At 34.9% G+C, this 22,092-nt stretch overlaps 1 protein-coding gene across 2 annotated transcripts in view; it reads right to left on the bottom strand.

Moving 5' to 3' along the window:
• Positions 1-11,791: 11,791 nt before the first annotated feature.
• Positions 11,792-22,092, bottom strand: part of CCSER1 (coiled-coil serine rich protein 1) — a 728,522-nt gene continuing 718,221 nt past the window's right edge. The window contains exon 11 of one of the 2 annotated variants that reach the window (XM_074866749.1): positions 11,792-14,881. In XM_074866749.1, the coding sequence (XP_074722850.1) occupies positions 14,796-14,881 (86 nt within the window). In that variant the 3' untranslated portion in view covers positions 11,792-14,795. The remainder of the gene's footprint in view (positions 14,882-22,092) is intronic. The other variant, XM_074866751.1, reaches the window with a different exon arrangement.

The raw sequence follows: 22,092 nt of genomic DNA, 5'->3' as shown, positions 1-22,092 counted from the left end.
TTGCAGGAAAGGATTATTATTTCTACATATCCACCTAGCCTGAGAAAAAATAAAAACTACTTGTTTAGAATTTCTATTAATACAGGCCTCAAATTTCCATGTTCTGATACTAGCATCTTGTTCTAAAAGCTCTTTTTTTGTGGGCAGGTACCCATCCTTAAATGGTCCTTCCAGTCTGTTGGAGTCTGCTGAGTGTGGGTTCTGGTTTTTTCAGAATATGGGTGAGAACTTTTGGACAAAAGATATTTTGATACCTCAGTCTATTTTAGTGCCTCAAAATATTTTGCTGCAAAAAACAATTGCCAGAGCAGGTATGAAGAAAGGAAGAAGTACTACCCAAAACCCAAGCTGGTATTACTATAATTTTTCATTTTTTAAGTACCCTGCCATTCCAACTTCCTCTCTAATCTGACTTCTTAAATAAAAGCAAGAAGTACTAATAATACAGTCAGTCCTTTCTTTCCTAGTTGTACCCATTCCTACCCATTTTCAAAGTACTTGTACTGTGAAAGTGTCTACTGTGCAGAAACTCCCAGACAAAGCTTCTAGATCGTAATAACTCCAAGCTTGACAGTAGTGAAGAAATTAGATTATTGTTAGAACTGTTTTGATTTTTTTAAAACGCAGAATTTGGCCTGTGGTTTTATATTAAGATTCATGTCATATGGTATTATAATTCATATTACAACACAACACACTCACTACTTCAGCTAGGATTTGAAGCAAAGCCAGATATAACTATGCCATAAGTTTCTACTTGAGTGAGAGTGAAATATGCAAGCTTGACTTTTGGGAGAAGCATGTAAGGCTTTCTATATCAAGCCTCAACATATTAGCATGAGCACCCAAAGGGCAATCCATTTTATCCTAGGAAACTCAGATGTCAGAAGTTGGAAGAATGCTGTTCTGATTGTGAGATCTTCAACAGTTGTTAAACCAGAAATAACTGGAAAAAAAAAAAAAATCAAGATTCACAGGAATTTCTTATACCACAATGAATTTTGGTCTGAAATGAGAACTGAAAGCTTTAAAGAGTTGTGCAGAATAGTTACACATTTCATGGGTGCTCATGTTTTATTTTATTTGAGTTTCAAGTCCCTAAATTGTAGCTTGAATGTAACAAACATTAATTGTCTACATCCTTACTATCACAATACCTCATGGCCAGTGAGGATACAGTAAGATCCAAGATTCGTAACAGTACTCTGACTGTAGGATAACAGACCATATCTATTCCCCAGTTACTTAGAGGCTCACAAATTGCTGAAGATAGATTAGATCTTTTTTCATTACTATATATCCAGAGAACACTTGAGTGAAAAAAACCCAGACAAACAAAAAAAACCCAAACTATCAAAAAGCAAACAAGGGCGTGGGAGGGAAGCCTTGGTAGAAAGTCAAAGTGAGAGTGTAACACCTGTATATACACTCACTGTGTGCATGCCCCTCTATGTCCACAGTCTATATGAACCAAACAATATATTACTCTTTGAAGGCATTCAGAGCTCTGCCTTTCTAGATTTTCCCAAGAAATTTGAACAAAACAAGTGTAGAGACAGTACTGGTAAGTCTGGCTCCCCCAAGCATCTAATCAACAGCCAAATAAGGTTTCCATAATGATTAACATGAAAAAAATATCATTCAGAGGGAACAAGAAGCAAACAAGGCAGATGGTCAAAGTGGAGTGTGGGATGGGGAAAGAGATCTGGGGTTCAATGAAACAGTGAAGCAATTTGACAAAACTGGCATGAAAATAAATTACCAAGGTCTTGAGGTATCAAGATGAATATGATGTAACTGCTAAGAAATAAAGGTAGGGTAACAGCAATTTAAGGAAACTAAATCTCTATATAAAAATCTGTATCACTACTAGAAAGAAGGACAAGGAGTCTCTGAGCAGGCCATTCAGCCTCAGAAGAAAAGTGTCAGGAGTCACTTGGTCACTGAGCCAGTGCTGCCTTTTGAGAACCACAAGGGGAAGTTCTTTTTCAAGGCATAACCTGGGAGGGTTTTTCAGGTTGTTTCAAACAGATACACTAAACACTAGTTAGGAATTTTATCCTTGGAGTCTGCCTTTCGAGTCAGCAACATTATAGCAAAGTCAGAACTGCCAAAGTCCCAGTGGAATTAATTTGGATGTGTAAAAACCTTTACAAAAGGACCCGAGTTACTTTACATGATTTGTTGCCTTTACCATTCTACCAGTTTTTCCATCAGTCATGAGTTGAAAGGTCTTTCACAGCAAAAGAAGTTTTTTATTTTGTTTTCATTACTTCCGTAACAGAGTATCATCTTTTTGCGAAACCGTGTGGGTCAATGTCTAGCACTGTCATCTCCCAATCCATACAAATTGCATTGACACAGCAATACAATTTAGTGTTATGATTCCAAGATTCAAGCTCTTAATTTTACAGTTATGTATCAGACAAACAGCAACAGTGTGCACGTGGTTGAACTAACACTGCGTTTTCTGGATGTACTTCTTTCTTGGCTTTATGTAGTGGTGTGTTACCATAGAAACTAATAAAAAAATTACTTATACACACCTTATTTGATGTTTCTCTGGTAAATACTTCTTTAAGCTTTGGTGCAGCTAAGGCACCAAGATGCCTTAGCTCCTCCTATTAAATGGACTTAAGTGCAGGGCATAGGGAATTCCACAGAGTTAGGTTTCTCTGTTGGAGCCAATGCTTTTCTGTATACTCAAAAGCACTAGTTTTAGCTTCTTTTCCTCCCTCTCCAAGATCTTATTGCAGTCTTTTTCTTCTCGTCTAGTTTGGTTTGTTCAAAACCTCTTTTTAGATTTAAATGGACCTCTGAGGAATTGTATCTTTATCACAAGAAAGCAGAAAGGCTTCAAGAAGGTATAGGAACTGCAGGTCCACAGGGGTTCACCTATGAAATTTTAAATTATATTTTGTATCTATGCGCATGCGCATGCCCGTGGGTGTTAGAGCAGACCACGGATTTGGACATTTTTCATGCTTGGCTCTTAGAGATCAAGAATTTCCATTCTGAAGCTATTATATAGTCTGAAAAAGAGAGAGGTCAAAACTGAGACCAGCAACACAGACTAACTACCCCAGGATTACACACCTAGTTATTAACAGAATTAGGAACACAAATTCACAGTCTTAATTTGTAGTCAGAGTTCTAAGCTCTGCTAAGTAACAGAAATATCCCATTGACTTTATTAGGCATTAGTCACATTTCAAAACAAAAATCAGTTTAATAGAAGGAAAAAGGCAACAGACAAGTAATGATAGGCCAGTAAGAATAACTGGTCAATAAGCATAATGAACTAAGGGATTGAAAACAAAACAAAAAAATCAACCCGGTTTTATTTAATAGGTACAAAAGTACTGGAACCCACAGCATAACCATCTTCCAGTACTAAAAAGTTCACAGTGTTTAAGTGTAGGACCATAATGACTTACCAAAGCATTCTTTCACGTGGTTTATTGTAGCGTTCTTTTGCTAGTTGCAACATTTCCACCCTTTGTGCAATCAAGTCTTGAATTTGTACACTTGAATCAACTAATGAGCCCACACTATTATAGTCTAAAAAAACCCCAAGGTAATATGTAATTCAGACTATGCTGTTCCCACTTCTTTGTGTTGTCTCCTCACAAAATACACTTTCTCTAGACTCTTCTGATTGTTACTTGACCAATGACAAGAATAACAACTGCCTTTGCCACCCTCATCTTTTAAGGCCTGGCACTTATCTCATGACCTGGTAATTAAATCAGGCATAGGTGAAACTCAGTTCTTAAAGTTCTCAGTGTCTTAAAGGCATCATAACATCTTACAGGTAAAATTTGTAACAAAATATAAAAGAAAATTAAAAAAAAAAAAAAAAGAAAGAAAAGAGGGAAAGAAAGAAAGGAGAGAGCGATTAAAATAACTGAAGTAATTTAAAGTAGAACCTGTATCTAGCTGGTGTTGCTAACAGGAGTGCACATCTGTGTTATACAGCAGCATAGAGGTAGATGCGTGCCAATTCCTCTGAAATAGTGCTCTGCATAACATCAGGTTGCTTGAAACAGAGTTGTATGTAGATGTAACTATGCTCGCAAATAATTCAACTATATACAGGATTTTTCTGAATGAAATTTAATTCTTAAATAAAGTATTTCACGTTTGTCGTTAAAAGAGATGAACTCAAGGAACTATGCTGAATTTTAGTGCTTTTCTAACACCTGAAAAATCTTTGAGATCAATTTCCTTTAGTTTTATATTATTTTTCCTTTTCAGTCTGAAACCATGAATTAAGACTTAGCTCATTGTCTTATATGTGGTTTTCTGAAGCAACAACACTAATAATATTTTTAGAGTTATTACAACATAAAAAATTATTAATAATAATACATACCAAACAATTGAGGAATTACTTTACTGTTTGCTGAATATTGTTTCACTGCAAGTAACCAGTAGCTGTTGAGGTATTTATGTGATAGGGAACAAATTCCTGTCCTGTTGTTTCATAAAAGATGAGAACAATTTACAGGGAACCAAGGAAATATATGTAACACGTAACCATGAAGAAATTCTCAGGCTCTTTACAGACTATCACAGACATCGTTTTGGGCACAGTCAGGCTTCACAGAAGTGTTGTCATGTGGGGGTTTCCTTAGCTCCTAAACACTTTGTATAACCTGTGCAAATTTCAAAGAAACTTCTTCCTCCTTGCACTCGCATCTAATCTGACATTCCTTTATTATTGAGTAGAAGGCTCATAATACAGTAATTTCATTTCACAGAAATAGCTCAGTGTTCTGTATAGATATGGACTGGTATAACACTGTCATAGATTAGAATTATTCTTGTACTGATATAATAATAACATATTTCAGTTTTATTTTTCTGTGGAAGATATAGATCGATATATAGATATATAAAGTAGAATAACCTATTAAGCTTCATATTCCTGCAAAGCACCCAAATGCTAGAAAGAATTACTATGTACACCACTGAAGTGGAGTAGCTATTGAACAGTGTATAGTACCAGTAAGAAACAGCTCGGAGTAGGACATATATTTTTAACAGTATTATGGACAGAGCAGTAGACATATAAGTACTGTGAAATGAGCTACAGCCATTTTTAGATGGAGAATTGTAGGCCAAGCTGAGGTTTTCTAAGTGGGGACTGAAAATGGTATACTGATCGTGATGAAAAAAGAAAAACCCAAATAAACCTGCTGGACTAAGAGTGCAGCCCATAGGAATTACTTACATGCAGGAATAAGCTGAAGTAGAACTGTGCTGGCCACTAGACTACCAGTTATGACAGGATAAGCAATCATTTTGGTCTTCATACTTCATCTATTAATAGAGCACTATTAGTGATGACAAATATTTTATAGCCTTATAAATGTGATAATTTGCTTATTTCTTCTATATTTGAATCAGTAATATTTATGATTTTGGCCTTTGAAGGTTAAGACACTCATTTAGCTATGCTACAGGGAAAATGAAGCAAAGTGGAAGAGTGTTTTATAACAAGCTGAAGAGAAAAAAAATAAAATTAGGCCTAATCTTAATTATGGAAATTAATATTTTCACACTAAGAACAAGTGGAAAGTGGAGCAGGGAAGTGAGAAATGTGGATGCAAAATTACTTTGATACTCAGGAAATAGTGTAATAAGGAATTTGCAAAATACCAAGGCAGAATGGAATTTTTTTTTTTTTTTTTTTTGCAACACAGTAGAATATTTGTATATACTCTTTTGATTGTGTAAAAACTTCTGAAGAGGTGTTTGTACTTAATTATTAGCACAGGATCAAGTAACTTCAATCTACAATTCTCATTGAACAATTAAAGAAGATAGGGAAAAAATAATGTAAGTCTTTTGATTGAGATAGATTGCTAACAACATTAAGTCATAAAAGTATTTTAGTTTATTAAAGTACAACATGTATTTCACCAACAAAAGTATAAAGAAAAGTCAAAGAAATGTAAGATATTTCAAAAAAACCAACACAGGCTCATCGTAGAATAACATAAGATTTTTATTAACCAATTCTCTTTTGGCAGAAAGGAAAGAAAAACTGTAAGAGCCCTTTATGTTCACTTCAAATATGGAAATATCTGAATGTGCACCTCTACAGTAAGGTTTAAAATTAAAATTCCATATAAATATTCAAAAATAATATTTTTTTCCATCAAACATAAAAGTAAAAATAATGCCAAGTAGAAATAGGAACAAACAAATGTCCATTAAATAATACTAATAGAATCCCATAGTACTGTTTTATGAACAGCTATAACTCTTCAAAGTAACCCCCAGAAATCATGTCCCCAGTAATCTGATGAAAAAAACAACAGAATGCTGGTTGATATTCTTCAGAGACAACAGTGTTTGTATCCAAAAGCTATGTGTTTTTTTTCAATCAGTGCACAAAGACTGAATTTGAAACAATCAGGTTCTTATTGCACACAAGTTACAAAACCTCAAAACAATTAAAAAAATATAAAAGAAAAAATATAAAGGACTGTCATACTAAAATCAAAAGATTAGGGTTGTGCCTTGAACATTTTAAAATATTAAGTAATATTTGTGTGTTAAATAAGAATAAGAATTTAACTCATTTATGGCTTTGTAGGGTAAAACCACAACAATCACCAATGAACTTGTTCAATCAGAACACAGACATATTTTACAGCTTCCTATTCAGAACATAACTGAAAGTTAGGTGCCTTGGGGCAATTATCTTCACTATTGTAAATTCTGCTCCAAGATGGTTTTTAAGTTGCCTTTTTTAGTGTGTCATCTCTTAGAAAAAATATTTTCATTTCTTTGTTTTTAAATTTAAGTTACTATCTAAATCATCAAAGTGAAATCCTGGACTAGAGTATGTTCAGTGTGAAAGCTTTCCATTGCCTCATGTAGAACTGTACTCTTTTCAATATTTTTCAACATTTTGCAACAGTGCATTATTTATACTTAATCTTCAAGTGAATATTTTCCTCCTTTTCTCATCTTTGTTACCCTTTTAAAGCCTCTAATTCAGGTAATCTGTACGGTATTACCAATTACATTTTAAAAACTTTTTCAATATTATATAACAACTGGCTTTGCAGTGTACTGTTATTGAAATTAAATGGATGTCTAGTAGCATATAATACAAAAATCAGTGTCTTATTAGTTCTTCAATTTTTATAGTGGTCAGCAGTTTAAAAAAATACGATCTTGAACAGCAACATACTCATCAAGAAGCACACAGTGAGAAAATTATTTGATACAATGTCCAATTTTAATACATAAAGAAGAACACTTCTGTTTAAAAAAAAAAAAAAATAATGTGCCTAAAGCTCTCTAATGGCCATTGTCACTATTAAAAAACAGGTACAATTTTCAAAAATAGTCAGAGTTGGCCTAATTTTAATTCTTATTAAATCAGTTTGAATTTCACATAGGCTAAACTGTTTGTGGAGATATTTGTGTAAAAGACTTCTCACAAGAATGTGGTCCTTCATTGGAAAGGAAAAGCAAAACTGTGACCCTATTAACTAAACGCAGCGCTTGATGTAGAATCTGGGTCATGACTCTCTTGAATGTTTCCTTATTGTTTAGAGTATGTCAATATCTAGCATAAGGATATTACCACAGCTGCATGAAACACAACTATATAAACCTACTTCAGAATTATATAAACCTACTTCAGATAGTTAGAAATGACTACACAAAGTGCAAGGTTTTAGGGATACAATAATTTTTTTTTGTCTGAATAGTTACAAGGCAATTGTGTTGTTCTGCTTATACTTATCCTTCAGATAAAGATAACACCCTGGTAATAAAAAGATGCAACTCAGTTGCTGTTTGATCAAAATATCGAAGTACCCTGATACATACTTTGTGGTGTTACATGATCCTTTTATCTCATTTCTTGTTATTCCAAGAGATTTATTTTATAAATATTACTTCAGTGTATTTCACAGAAAATGGCTATGCACCACCATCCCTGGAACAGAAAAAGAGCTATCAATCTGTCACCCTTTACCCTTACATTAGATTTTTCCCAGCTCTGTTCTCCACTTACACACATTTTTATATACTGTTGAACCTCTTGCTTAAACAACATCAGATGCATCACTGCTTGAGGACTTTGATTGCTTATATTCTCTTTGTAATATTGATCATCCCTACACACAAACTGTAGAGTATGTACAAAAACATTTATATTTTTTTTGCACTCATAACCATGGAAAAGAAATAGATTTTTTTAAAAAATTAATGATTTTGAAAGGGAAGTTTGATGGTATAGCTGGACAAGGGACTTGAGTGGGAAGGCTGTTTCTTATCTTTTCTACTTATCTGGGTTTTTATATGTAGATATAAGTAAAAATACTTTTTATACATCATACCTTTTAAACAATAAATATGAATGAAGCTGTTTATGTTAGAAAAAATATTATTTGTTTTTTACCTTTTCAAAGAAGCAGGATTTGATTGTTTTATTTTGATGGGATTGTTCACATGCTTGAAGTTAAGCAGAGAATTCTGAACCCTGTTGAAATCAAGTTTAGGTAAGAAAAAGAATACAAGCTAATTTGTAGTTCATATTAAGCCCTCATATAAAGTGCATTGACATAATGGAAAAATAAAAATAAATTAAAATTCTACTACTACTGTTGATATCCATATACATTTAAAAACTACCCTATTAGGTCTTTTTCAATGTGATAAAAGCAGGTTCAAGTCAGGCAATGTATTGGTTTATACAGGTGCTTAAGTAAGTTTGAGAATCTTTTTGGGTAGATGTAAACCAGCTGTAATCACAACTCACCAACAGAGTTGAAGCCTCCAGTTAGGAAGTGGAATTTTTTCTGTGAATGTACCACTTACTACTCTAGCAGCAACACAACAGTTCTGGGAGAAAATATTAAATATTTTAATGATTAAATATTAAAAAAATCCAGTGAAGCCTTCTTAAAGCTGAACTGACACTGTGATGCAACCTGTCTACATGGTCAGCATAAGACCATACGTAAAGGGAATGTTTCTGAAAACCAGAGAGACACAGTAGGGATCACAATACAAAATATAAGGAGATATTACTTGCACACTAGAAAAATACTCTCAGTGTAGTATTTTGTGCTCTATAACCTCTATATGGACTTGGAAAACCAACAGCTATGACACGTGCCACATCCATCAAATTCTCATAAATCTTTCATAGTTAAGACCAATCAGAATAGGTTTCCTATCTCCAGTAATCAGGGACCTTCAGGTAAGTTTATTGTTGCCCTGTTTTCATAGGACCAGGATTATTTCTGCAGGTATCCTTAACAGTTCTCCCTGTGTGTTTCAAGTACAGGAGTGAGGGAAAAAGAACCCCATAACTAGGGTAATGAGTTGCTGGTAATGAAGGTAACAAAAATGGTAAGTCTAAAAATATTTCACAGCTGTAGAAAATGCAAGTGCCAGCTGTTGCTACTGAGAATCTCAGAATTATAGGAAATTTATGCTGATAAAAGTTACTTTTTTCTTTTTTTTCCTTTTTCTTTGGATACAGAGAGACATTTTATATATATTTTAAAAAATAATAACCACAAAACATTTCCAGAATATTTCAATAGGTAAGTTTCTTTACCATTAACTTTGCAACAACTGAAGATCCTGGAAGAAAAAGATAATTAAATCCAGACAGTTCCCCTAGACTGAAAATACACTGTAAGTCTCAAGCCCCTCAGAGAGGACAGATATCCAGTGTCTTTTATATCATGAGGAGTTAGTATCATATGCATCACAGTGGATATACTCTAACAACCTGGACACATCATCAGTGAGGAAGCAAGATTCAAACAAATAGAGTTTACCAGGTTAGAAACAGCGCATGGCATTTTTATCTTAAAAAAAAAAAAAAAATCAGCAAGATACGTTCTGCTGCTGCTGAAATTTCCAAATTATCTTAGAAGTGTCACATAACACACGTTAGAGTAAACTCCACTTAAAGGCAGTCGTGGCCTGCACAATTTGAGTATGTTCTCCTGAGGGATCTCTGCCAACTTCTTGCTGACTGAAGAACACTAAAATACAGCCTGGAAATTATGCTGTGTATTTCTCCAAGCTGGGAGAAGACCTTCACCATTACTTTCAATGTACTTTCTCACTCTGTACTGCCTACTGCATCTGGAACAAGTTTCAAACAGCAAATTCTCCTCCAGAAAAAAAGTTAGTAGGGAGAGTGGAAGAAAAGGGGCCATAGGACATATTTCATTAATGCGCTCAGATACAGAACTTAAGCTTTTGGACAACTACCAACGTCTGTAAGAGGACTCCCCTGGATTTTTCGCTCCAGGTATTTATTTCAAAGTTTTATTAGAGGTCACTTTTACTCTACTGGACTTCATTTATGACCTACGTATATGCATGAAGAGTTTTGCAGGGATTTTGTTTTTGCTTTCAAACATCAAGGAAAAAAGAAAAAGCACATTCACTATAGCTTGTGAACTGGCATTTTTGCTAGGTGAAACCTTTTCTTGTCTTTTCTGTAAACCAGGAAAGATTTCTGAATTCAGAGATCTCCTGTTCATAAACTGAGACTAGTTGGATCAAAGGCCACAATTCCAATCATCTGGTGACTGACTTATTAGAATAGTCTAATTGAAGTCAGTGTTTTACCAGTGAAACCAGTGGAGACATGGCACAAAATTTATGGCATGTAAACTATAGTGTTGATTTGTAAATAGCCTATTTTTATCAGTTTGCAGAGTATACTGTGTATCTAACAGTATAAAATGTATCAGCACAGGCAGAAATCACTTCTTCCCAACTGGCTTTTAGGAAAGGGAAAAATATCAATTTTTAGGCAGTGATTGCAAGGAACTTGTATGACAAACATGAATATCCTAGGCAAGTTTTCAAATGCTTATCCAAACCTCATGTGAACATCTTAGTCAGGATATACTCTGTTTCAAAATTTCCAGAAAAAAGACATGTAAGGAAAGCACTTCTAACATTTATGTGGATGTGTGTGTTTTGGAATGAAAAGCAGTAAAGTTAAATATAACAGTCTGGATTGAAAAAAATGAATCTATTTCATATGTTTCATTTTATGTATAAAGGGTTGGCCTGTCTTGAAAAGGTCGCAGAAATTTATGTTGCAGGATGCTTTCAGATGCTGCTAAATAGCCTAAATAGAGGAGAGGTTTGTAGTAAGACTTGTCCCTCCGTTATGCACAAGCACACAGATTGAACTTCATTTATGTGCACAAAGTATACCAAAAAAACCTTTCCGCTGCTCTGAAAGCTAAACATAAGAACAGTACCAGACAAGTTTATGACCAGGGTTGGCCCTACCATGTTATTGTATCTTATAAACATATCCTGTAGAAGCACTCTAGTAAGGGAAGCAATGAAAAGTCTAGAGATGATATACCATTTCAGGTGTGGCTCTATTAAATTACTAAAAAATATTTAGGTCACAGATCTAGTGTTTCTTCTGTCAAGCGATTGTTTCAAAAAATGGGACATTGCTTCAAATGGAAACAGCTTTTCTTTGGGGATTACCTCCTCCTTAAAATGCCCGCTATCACACCAGTGATATGAAAGTAATAAGAAGTAGTTTTCAGCAGAAATTTTACAGTTATGTTTTGTTGTACAGAAACATATTTTAAAAAAAACGAAAAAGGTACATCTGTGAAAAAATTAATAAGTGCCTTTTCCCCCTGGTGTCATGTCTTTGGATATGTACAGCCTTGGAGAAATGTATAAATCATTTTATACATGGAACTCTTAAAAAACTAGAGATTTTTAGTACAAAGGAATCAATTCACTGCAAGAATGTCCACATGTTGTTGCTTTATGATTTACTGTATACACAAGAGGATCAAACAAAGGACCTCTGTTTTACAGTTACTGCTGTACTGTACATTAACATGTGGCTAATACCCTTCTCTGGGTGAGATTTACACTTAGTATTACAAATAACCTAACAATGCTGAAAATACCAATACAAAACAGCTTCAGGATGACATTTTAAAAATACCCCTCACTTTAATTGAACTGTTTTCTCCAGGTTTTTTAAGTTTCAGCTTTATAAAAGATTCTCCAAGAAAATAGTAGCATTTAAAATGTTCTTTTTGAAATGTATAGATGGATTTTTTTAATAAAGTGTAATCCAAAAGTCCATTTTTCCAGGAAAAAATAACTATAGATACAGTACATAAGTTAAAATTGAAGAGTTTTGTTGGGTTTTTTTGTGTTTGTTTTTTTGGGTTTTTTTGGGTTTTTTTAAATGTAATATAGTACATTTGTATCCTGGAAAAAAAATTCCTTGATTACAGTATATGTTAATTTATTTACAGATCTGAAATATAATTGCATACATCGACTCTTGAGATGAGCAAGACTGAAATGTATTGTTAGTAAGAATCAACTGTCCCTTCAGTCTACCATGACTAAGAGATCACTCAGATGAAAATGCGATTCTAAGTAGTGAAATTCTGTTACTACTATTTTTAACTTTTTTGGTAGACTTTAAACTATGAGTTTCAATGCAGAACTAGGAGTCTTGAATACCCATAGTTAATTCGGTCAAGTTTTGTTTGCAATTTTTACACATTCTGTTTTGGCAGTAGCAACACATACATGAAGTCAAATAAGTTTCGGCAAATGTTTGTCTTGATTCTTATGTATCGAGCTCTGGATACCCAAAATTACCACTACAGAATGTTTAGACAAAACCTGCTCTCTTCAACATTAGATAATATCACAAAATTTGCTCTAACCAAACTAAATTTCTCAATAATTAGAATCCTGAAAGTTCAGGCTTCTGAAATGGCTTTGCAGAATATCTGCCAAGCTCATGGTCTAATTTTTTTCTTAATCTAACCAATCCTTCTATTAATCTGAATATTAGGTAGTTAGGCAGATATATTTAACAGAAGGTAAAACTTGTATCACTAATTAATTTTATATGCCTTATGTGACTTACCTTTTAAAAGTTACAACATTTTTGGTGGCTACAGAAGCTTCATTTTTCATTATATGCTACTTCAGTTAAGTCACTGGTTTGTTTCTTTGTGTGAGAATGTGCTGCATCCTTGTCTTGTTATTAATCAACAGTTAAAGAGAGAGGTGACTTGTCTCAGACCTGCCTCAATCATACTTCAATGTGCCAGATTATTTATAAACTACTAACTATATGTCTTATTACCATTCAGACATTATCCTCCATCAGAAAGGTTGTAAACTAAGTGTCATTTTTAGTATATGCCACATGTTTAGAGTAACTTGACTGAGATGCCTCTTTTCAAGCCCTCTGAAAGGGGAAAACAGGATCTTTTGTTACTGACAAGTCTACAAGTTCTATGGTGTGATCAAATGATTTCATATTCCCATGAGACCAGTATGCTGCACGTTAAGTAGCATTAGATCATCTCACTTGTGTGTAACATTTCAAGACTAGCAAACCCGCTGAGTTGGTCATTAAGTGCAGATGATACAGTCTACAGAAATTACAATTTACACAGGTAATTTGGACTGGCTAATAAGACAATTTCTCTTATTTTAGTCTTTCACCCATTTTCGGTTTGGGAAGTGAAATGAGATTATATGATGCATTACACTGCATAGAATGTCACATTGTGTCATGCGCGATGCAGTGCCTCTAAAGCACAAACTTCACCACAACTTGGCATGTCCTATAGAACAAAAACACTTAAACAAATGTAGTTAAATAAAGGTGGGGAGAGGGAAGGTAAGGTTGAGGAACCAAGTTGACATCCTCAGTTTGGGACCCAGTTACTGACTCAAGTATCTGGTAAGCCTCTATGAACCTTGCTGTTCAAGGAAAATCAGTCACTTCCTCTACTTGTGGCATGAGGCATTCATAAAGTACATACAGCAGGAAGCAGTAACACACCTCTGTAAGTGAGAAAATTTCATTGTATTAAAAAAAAAAAAAAGTCTAATAAGAGGGTCCTCAAAGATTTCTGACTCATTTCCTTAGTCTCTATGAAATTCAAGAGGGTTTACTAATTACTTATCTATTTATTCCTCACATCTACTTTAACAGTAACATTATTAAACATACACAGTATTATTTAAGATCATGTTCTAGAACTTCAGGGAAAGATAGTGGCTTATAGAGGAAAAAATAATAATACATTTAGCCAATACTGGACTAGCAATGACAGCCAAATGGTCCCATTTATTATACCCCTTGGTGACTTTTGTATGACAAATCAATCTAGTTATTTAACAATCTAGTTCACCCTTTTGCCACAGTCTCAGATAGGAAAGTATGGAACCTGCAATGTTAATTTTTTACTTTATTTTTTTCAGATGAAAGTAGCAGCAAATGAAAACTGAAGACTGAGCTCTGGGTGATCTTATGTTCCTCTTTAATCAACTCTCCTTCCATGGAAAGAATACAAGCACCTTGTTACCCATCTTGTTGACCTAAAGTCTGTAGCTCTGCTGTGTGTAAATTGTGGTGGAGGAAGACATTTTTTCTGCTGTACGTATGTAAAGAGATGGGTCCCCTTGGAGGCTGTCCAAGTCTTCCTGTAAAAGTCGTATGCTGCCGAGGTACAGCAGTTTGGTCTTTTGGAGCTCCTGAGAACATTGGGTAGCTGTCTGCCTTAGATGCTGGCTTTGTTGTACTTGGTGTTGTGGTGGCCAAACCATTCTGGGTGACCTCTGAAGCAAGGGTTTCATATGTGCCTCTAGTATGCTTGATGACTTCCACAATCTCCTTCTCTTTTAGGAGGTTGCTCAGACACAAATTAGACAGCTGACAGCTCTTGCTTTCATAGGTTGTTGCTTGGTTGCCTGATGAGTATCTAAAAGGGTCCTCGGTGGGAGTATGTGCTGACTTTCTGTCCCTTGTGCTGAGATTTTGGCTCACCATTCTGTTTGGATATGTAGCCTGAGGAAACAAAACAAACAAACAAAAGTATTAGTAATAGAATATAGTAGGAAAATGGTGCAGAGTATATAAAACACTCCTCACTACAGACACACAGCACTATCGGCTGGCAGATTAAAATGAAAGACAAATTTCAAAAGCTGGCAAAACTCCCAAAGCACGGCTAGCATAAAATAGAAGTATTGTTCATTCATATTTAACAGAACTAATATTGAAAAATGCTTATTATAGGTAGTGATTTGGGCACCTTCTTTATAAAAGTAGTTTAAATCAAGGGAGGACACTTTTTTTTTTCAGAACATAATAAATGGATAAAAAGGTTCCATGAATTGTAAACAGATTTTCAAAAGCATTTCACATGATGAAACAACAAGAATTTTGATTACATGGAGTTCAACTCTTAATACTCTCAAATACTTACAAAATGTAAAAAACATCTTTTGTGAATATCTTCATGCCTTGGTTAAGCACAGAACATGCTCAATTTTCATTGTCCACTGAATCTAGGTGTTTTGTTGCATACTTACAGTTAAATATATGACAAAATGCTCTGCTAGAACAGAGAAATAATTTTACTTCAGCTGCCTGGAAAAAAAACAATGTGAGAAGGATTCCAGCATGTTAGCAACTTCTGATGCTGTGTGGGCATGCATGCATTTGTATTTGTTTAAATAAGGGGAATTTATCTGTACATGGCAAGCCAGATCACTGCATTTTTCCAGTGTGCACTTAGTGTGATGCTTCATTTTATCCTCCACGGAACACCTGGCTGGGGAGGAGATGATGGGGCTGTGGAACCTTCTCTCACACATTTAAAAAATGTATTCTCAGTGTATAAAGTAGAATAAAGTGTTGAGGAGAAAATGCTAATACAGTCAAAGCAGGATTCTGCCTGTTCCATGACTGACTGTACTAGGTAGCTTCTAGAGGTGATGCCCAGGAACTCAGCTCACAAGGAGATGTGCTTGTGACTGAGGAATGACACTAGCCAAGCTGTGAATGTTCAAAAAGTCTGGTCCCTAGAGGAACTTGAGCTTTGAGCCTATATGGCCTTGAAACAAATCTTCATGCTTCATCTTTTCATATATTGTTAAAAAACATATACGACACCAATTTGCCCAAGAGGATTTAAACACCTGAAAGCTGTTGTGAGTTTCAAAAGTTGTTGAGATAACCCACTTAAACTCTACTGTCCTTTGTCACCTAATATTATGTGTGCAAAAAAAAGGGGGGGCGGGGGGTGTGTATGTTTCATTAACTTCTCCAGTCCATACCATGTTTCAAGGAAATCTTTAACTTACATTGCAATTAGTGCATCTCTGATTTCTCTTTTTTTCTTTTTTTCTTTTTTTTTTTTTTTTTAACTAGCCAGGTTACTGTTAACTATGTGAAGAAGAATTCTAATAATAGCACCACTTGTACTTTATTTTAAAAGTTATTTTAGAACTCACATTTGCCCTTGTTTTATTGCTGTCACACTTTCCCAGATACTGATTAAAGCACCTTGTTCATTTTCAACAAAAGTCTAATTTTGCTCCATATAGGTTTTCTGCAACAGAACTCTGAAAGGACATAGTAGCAGCTTCTTGATGTTTACATTGCTATATGGGCTTTGATGCTGCAAAACAAAGCTGAGAAAATAAAAAATACTCCCTATACTTTGCTAAAACTATTTCAGGATGTTTCCATGATTCCATAGGAAACTTGTCTACATTGTTTCAGGACAATCTGTATCACTTCACATGCATTTCTATTTTAAGAAACACAGAAGAATGATACAGTCAATATTTACAGCTTACATCCTTTTTTTAGTACAGGCAGGCTAATGGTCATGCTTCTACGCAGATTCACGCACAGGTTTGGACACAAATATTGCAGTGCATTTTAGGCATCAGAGATTTTCAAAAATTATTAGTACATTTTTACCACTTAATTCAGTGCTGATTGCACTCAGACTCATAAATGGTAGTAGAACACTTCTGGAAAACATCAGTTAAGTTTTTATACCTACACCACATAGATGTTGAGATGAAATTCAGTTTATTTCCTAGGGACTCATTCTTGGGGACACCTGTCTGTTTCAATCACTTTTAAAAATTTTATTTATTTCTATGCTAGTAAACAAAATCCCTGCCAAAAATCCCTGCAGTTGTTATAAGGGAATGTTTCTGGAGTTATGCTATGTCACCCTATGCCCTTTGACAACCTGAAGATTGATATCAGAGAACTGAGAGAAACTTTATAATGGGACATCTAGCCTATGCTACACTTCTGGTTAGCATCAGTTTATCCCTATGTTGTTTCTGGCTTTTTTTTTTTTTTAACCAGCTGTTAAGGACCTTCATCGATGTAATCTGTACAACCTCCTCAGCTAACCTTTTGCACTACATTACTTTTACTTTTAGGAAAGGTCTTCCTAATGTCTAAACTGAATCTTTGTGGCTACGAGTCTCTTCCTTCTATCTGTCTACCATGGAAATGAAGAAAGAATTGCTGTTTGATCTTTGAATACCTGTTTATTTCTTTGAAGAATGCTGCGAGCTACCCCTTAATCTTCTCTGCTCTAGAATAAAAAAAAAAATCACACTTTTTTCATAGACTCACATTCTGGACTCTGAGTCATTCACACTTCTCTATAGATTCTCTTCAGTACATTTTTTTTTGAAGTAGATGGCCCAAGAGTACAGTACTTCAGGTAATCCTCTACAACTATGAAGCCGAAGAAGCACTATTAATCTTATGAAGGACTTCTTCACCTGTTTCTTTTTAATTCACTCCAGTATGAGGTTAGTAATTTTATTTTGCAACAGCATGGAATTGTTCACTCATGTTCATCTTGTTGTCCACAATAGTTCCAAGATTTTTTCTACAAAATGACTAAGTTGTTGAGCTGACTATTGTCACATAAATTCCTCATTTCCCTCTGTTAAATTTCATAATTTTTCCTCTGATCTTGTCTCTAATGTATCAAGATCATTCTGAATTCCAGTTTTACCCATTAACATGTTTTCCATCCCACCCAACTTCATGTAAACTGTAAATTTAGTAAGAATATTCTGTAGTCCATCATCCAGGTAGTAAATTAATAGTATCGAACACTATAAAACCCTACTCACTATAGACTTCTGTTTTAACGTTGGGTCATTGCTAAGTAATTTCCAAGGACAGTTTTCCAATTTACTCTATATTTGTTTCATTTACTCTGCACAGTATGTTTATAAAACAGTATCAAATGCCTTACTAAAAGCAAGAAATCTGAATCTACACTTTTCTTCTAGCCAGAAGGTCTGTTACTGTGCTGTTCAATTAAATTAGGTTGGTTTGGCAATTAATTTGATTTGTAATCCATGTTGGGTCTTGTTCATCTTGTTTTCTTCTATGTGCTTATAGTTTGATTATTTGCCTCAACTTTTTGTCTGAGAATTGAAGTTAAACTAATGGAAAATATTATAATATATTTAAGAGGAATCATAAACTCCCCTCCAGCACTCACAAAAATAGATGCTGGTACTGTACTCTGATCAATATATACCTGTTTAATAAAAACACCTCAGAGCTTTTCATGGTGGTACAAACTGCTCAGTAAAAAGTCTAGGAATTAAGAACCATTTCTCTTCTTATAGCTGCTATTGAAGTGCCAGCAAAAGCATATAATTCATCTGTCTAATCAGCAACTATCCTTGTTCTTGTCTTCATTCAGTGGGATTGCTCAGTCATAAACATCATGATGTGTGAATAATCAGAGTCTAAACATGTTGCTGCAGACCTTTGTAGCCTTGGCTACAGAGGCCACTTCCAGTGAAAAGAATGGCCATTGTTGGAGATCTTGGATACAAGTGGTCTTGTACTCTTAGGAATGACTTAGCAGCTATTTTTATCTCTTGAAATAGAATAAAAGATAAAAACTTGTAGAGAACAAAATTCTTGTGAAACGAGTTATATCAGCAAGGTATGTTTTAAAGTAAATACTATCATTGTTATCTATGACAAATTACTGAAGAATAGTTTCTAATCAGGAAAAGAGAGAACAGTGGTCAGATGGGAGTGAAGATGACCAAGAAATCCTCTCCCCTCTTCCCCCCCAGTAACATTATTCTCCCCCAAAAATATTGTCAATAAAAAGTCCAATGCTGCTTTGATTATCATGCAAGTTATTTTTTGCTATAATTCAAACATTTTTATAAAAATCACAACATACAGAATTGAAAATAGTTGTATGTTGTTATTCATTTGATGAATTCAGATAGTTTAGCCTGAAAGAATGTAGCCCAACTGAGTTTTCTTGCTGGCCCATTTTACAGTTATTTAGGATCCTCATGGTCTGGTCAGAATAAGAAAAATATCCCAGAATGAAATGCACAAAAGTAAAAACCACACATGCAGTACCAACAAGGAAAATACTTTGGATAAACCTGAACTTTTATTTTTAACCTATTTCTCCTTATCTTCCTGTGAATGTTTTGTGCAGTATTTTCTGCAGTGGACTGTTAGGTACCAACTGAATTCTCTGAGTGTTAGATGTGAGCGAGCAAAGCCACAATCCCAACGCATCTGTTTGCCAATTTGGAGGCTGAGTCCTTGTCCAAAGCTGAAGGTGGCTTCATGCCAGTCATGTTCCAGCCTAGCCTAGAGCAGCTGCAGGGCTGCTGTAAACTGCTGCTTGGCAGTGCTCCAAGGAGCCAATCTGCCAGCTGGTGACTGCTGAAGCAAAAAATCCATTCATCTCTTTCCCTTTATTTTTCAGTAGCTCAGCTAGAACCAACAACTTCTCTGCCCCAGGAATCCCCAAATGCCACCCTACAGTCTGTCTAACTGTGGACCCAGGAAATGGGCTTCAATTAGAATGCAAATGTGGCTCTGAAATTTCTTTCAAAAGTAGCCTATTTTAAATATATGGAGAGAAAGAAAAAAGCTTCCTTTGTTGTTTCAAATACATCTTTAAGAAAACATCTCGATTTGAATTTCCTGATCATATTAAACACAAAAACAGTGCATGCTTTTTTGCTTGAGTCTATATCCCCCACCCTCCAAAAAAAAAAAAAAAAGGATTTCTATTAAAATCTGATTAGCTGTAAAATTCTGACAGGTTTGTATCATGAACACCGGTGTTTTAAGGTACATGAATACGAGAAAGATCTAAATATTTCAGATTCAAGTATTTCACACTGGTGATGAATACATTAAGACTGAACCAAAACCAGGAACTTAATATTCTTGGAATATTTTTTCCATAAATTTTTTTGAGGGTTCCTCTTTGTGATTGTCATTCTGGCAACTTTTTCTTATATTAAGAAAAAAACCCAAAACCCCTCAATGACCCACTTTAAGGTAATGAAAACTGACTACTCTCATAGAAAGCTCCAGAATAGGACATGTTATTAAAGAAACACTGCAGCCATAAATCACTTTTCATTTTCAAACCCAATGAGTGAAATATGACAAGAGTTAATGACAAGGCAATACTGCTGCAGGACATTAAAAAATGGATATTGTTGCTGACTGTCTTGTGATAAAGTACTAATATAAAATGACAGAAAAAGACATAAATTACAAAAACATCCAAAAAAGGGTGCAGATTTTTAAGATGCCTGTGTCCAGAGGCATCTGGGAGTCTTGGATGCTTATAATGTAATTCTTCCAAGTAGAGCAACTTTCTTAAATACATCATTCTGACAACAGGCGTAGAGAATAAAACCAAATACTCTCTCACCAGTGTACCCAGTGCATCTTGACAACCAACCAACAGCGGTGTATTTGAAGAACAAGATTTTACTACCCCATAGCATTTTTGTTTTCAGAGGTGTTAATGGAAGCAGACTCTAGAGAGAGTAATTATTCTGACAGAAACCTGAAGACTTTCTGGATTCCCTTAAGTTTCCTACCACTTAATTATTTTGTGTTTGTGAATACACAAGAAATGGAAAATGTGTTCTCCAATGTAATATTAACTATATAGATCAGCATAACTCACTCAGCCCTTCAGGTCTCAGCTGGACTGCAGCACCTTCTGCAGAACTGCCTCTACTTGCAGCCTAGCCCAGAATTCATAAAATATAAAGCAACATAAAGAATTCCAGAAACAAAACAAGGTGCTATAGCTCTATATCTCTTTGAAGGATGAAAAGGATGAAGCCCTGCGTCATGGTTTTGAATTTATATCCCTTCAGACGCCTTTCACAGTTCTGGCAGTTTATATAAGTACAGATCTAATTTACCAAAACACAGGTTAACTCAGTACTTTGGTATGCCACATCCGTCACTATGTCAGCTCCTTAATTTCTACACCTCCTCACTTTTCTGTTTACCAGCTTCCAGCCTAGAGATGAACAAAATGTAGTTTAGCTGCAGCAGGTAAGTGTTCTTCATTCAAGTCTCTTAAAAAGCACTCACTTTTATTGATTTCAGTAGCTCCTGGACCACAAGAGTAGTTTTTAAAACCCAGGTCTGCACCTATTGATAAAGGTGTTGTCTTACTGATAAACTGATGCTGCCTTCTGGCAACACGTGGCACATGAAGGAAATAAAGTTCAATGTGTCAAAATAAGGCATGGACTAGTATCAACAAGTTATGGACAAGAACCAGCTGCTGATCAATTTACAAGCTCTGCTGACATCCGTTACAAAATTAATGCAGTCAACATAAATCAGAGACATTTCTCTTTCTGCCTTTCAAACATCTTTACTTACTGAAAGTAAAAATTGTGACACGCTAAAATGCATGCCTCTTCCCCATAAATGCCCTTTTAACCAACAGGCCAGTTGAATTCAGGTGAACTATAGGGGTCAGCTAATGTCCTAAAAGAATGTTATGATAGTGGTGATACAGTGAGATAAGTAACCCACAGAGGGCTTAAATAGGATATTCATCTTCTCAGAGCATAGAATTATCATTGAAAAATTTCATTTATGTAAGTAATAATGCACAGTAAGGCAACAATTTGTAAAAGGATGTAAAGCTATTTTATAAAGTAGGAAGAAAACAGTGAAGAATTTCTCATTAATCTCTAGTAACTTACAGTAAATCACTGCAGTTCAAGAGTTAACTGGAAGATCTTTCTCATTAGTAAAGCTAATAGATAATTTTGCATTTTACAGCTGTTCACCATGCCTTCTAAATTAAACATTAGGAACTTAGGAGCTGTTCACCGGTGTTAGCCATATTCTTCAAAAATGCTACGGAATTAATTTAGATGATACTGAATATGCCTTGT

Source organism: Strix uralensis, chromosome 4 (genome assembly GCF_047716275.1).
Source record: "Strix uralensis isolate ZFMK-TIS-50842 chromosome 4, bStrUra1, whole genome shotgun sequence".
NCBI lineage: Eukaryota > Metazoa > Chordata > Aves > Strigiformes > Strigidae > Strix > Strix uralensis.
Note: the sequence above shows the minus strand (reverse complement) of the source record. Positions and strands in the feature narration are given on the sequence as shown.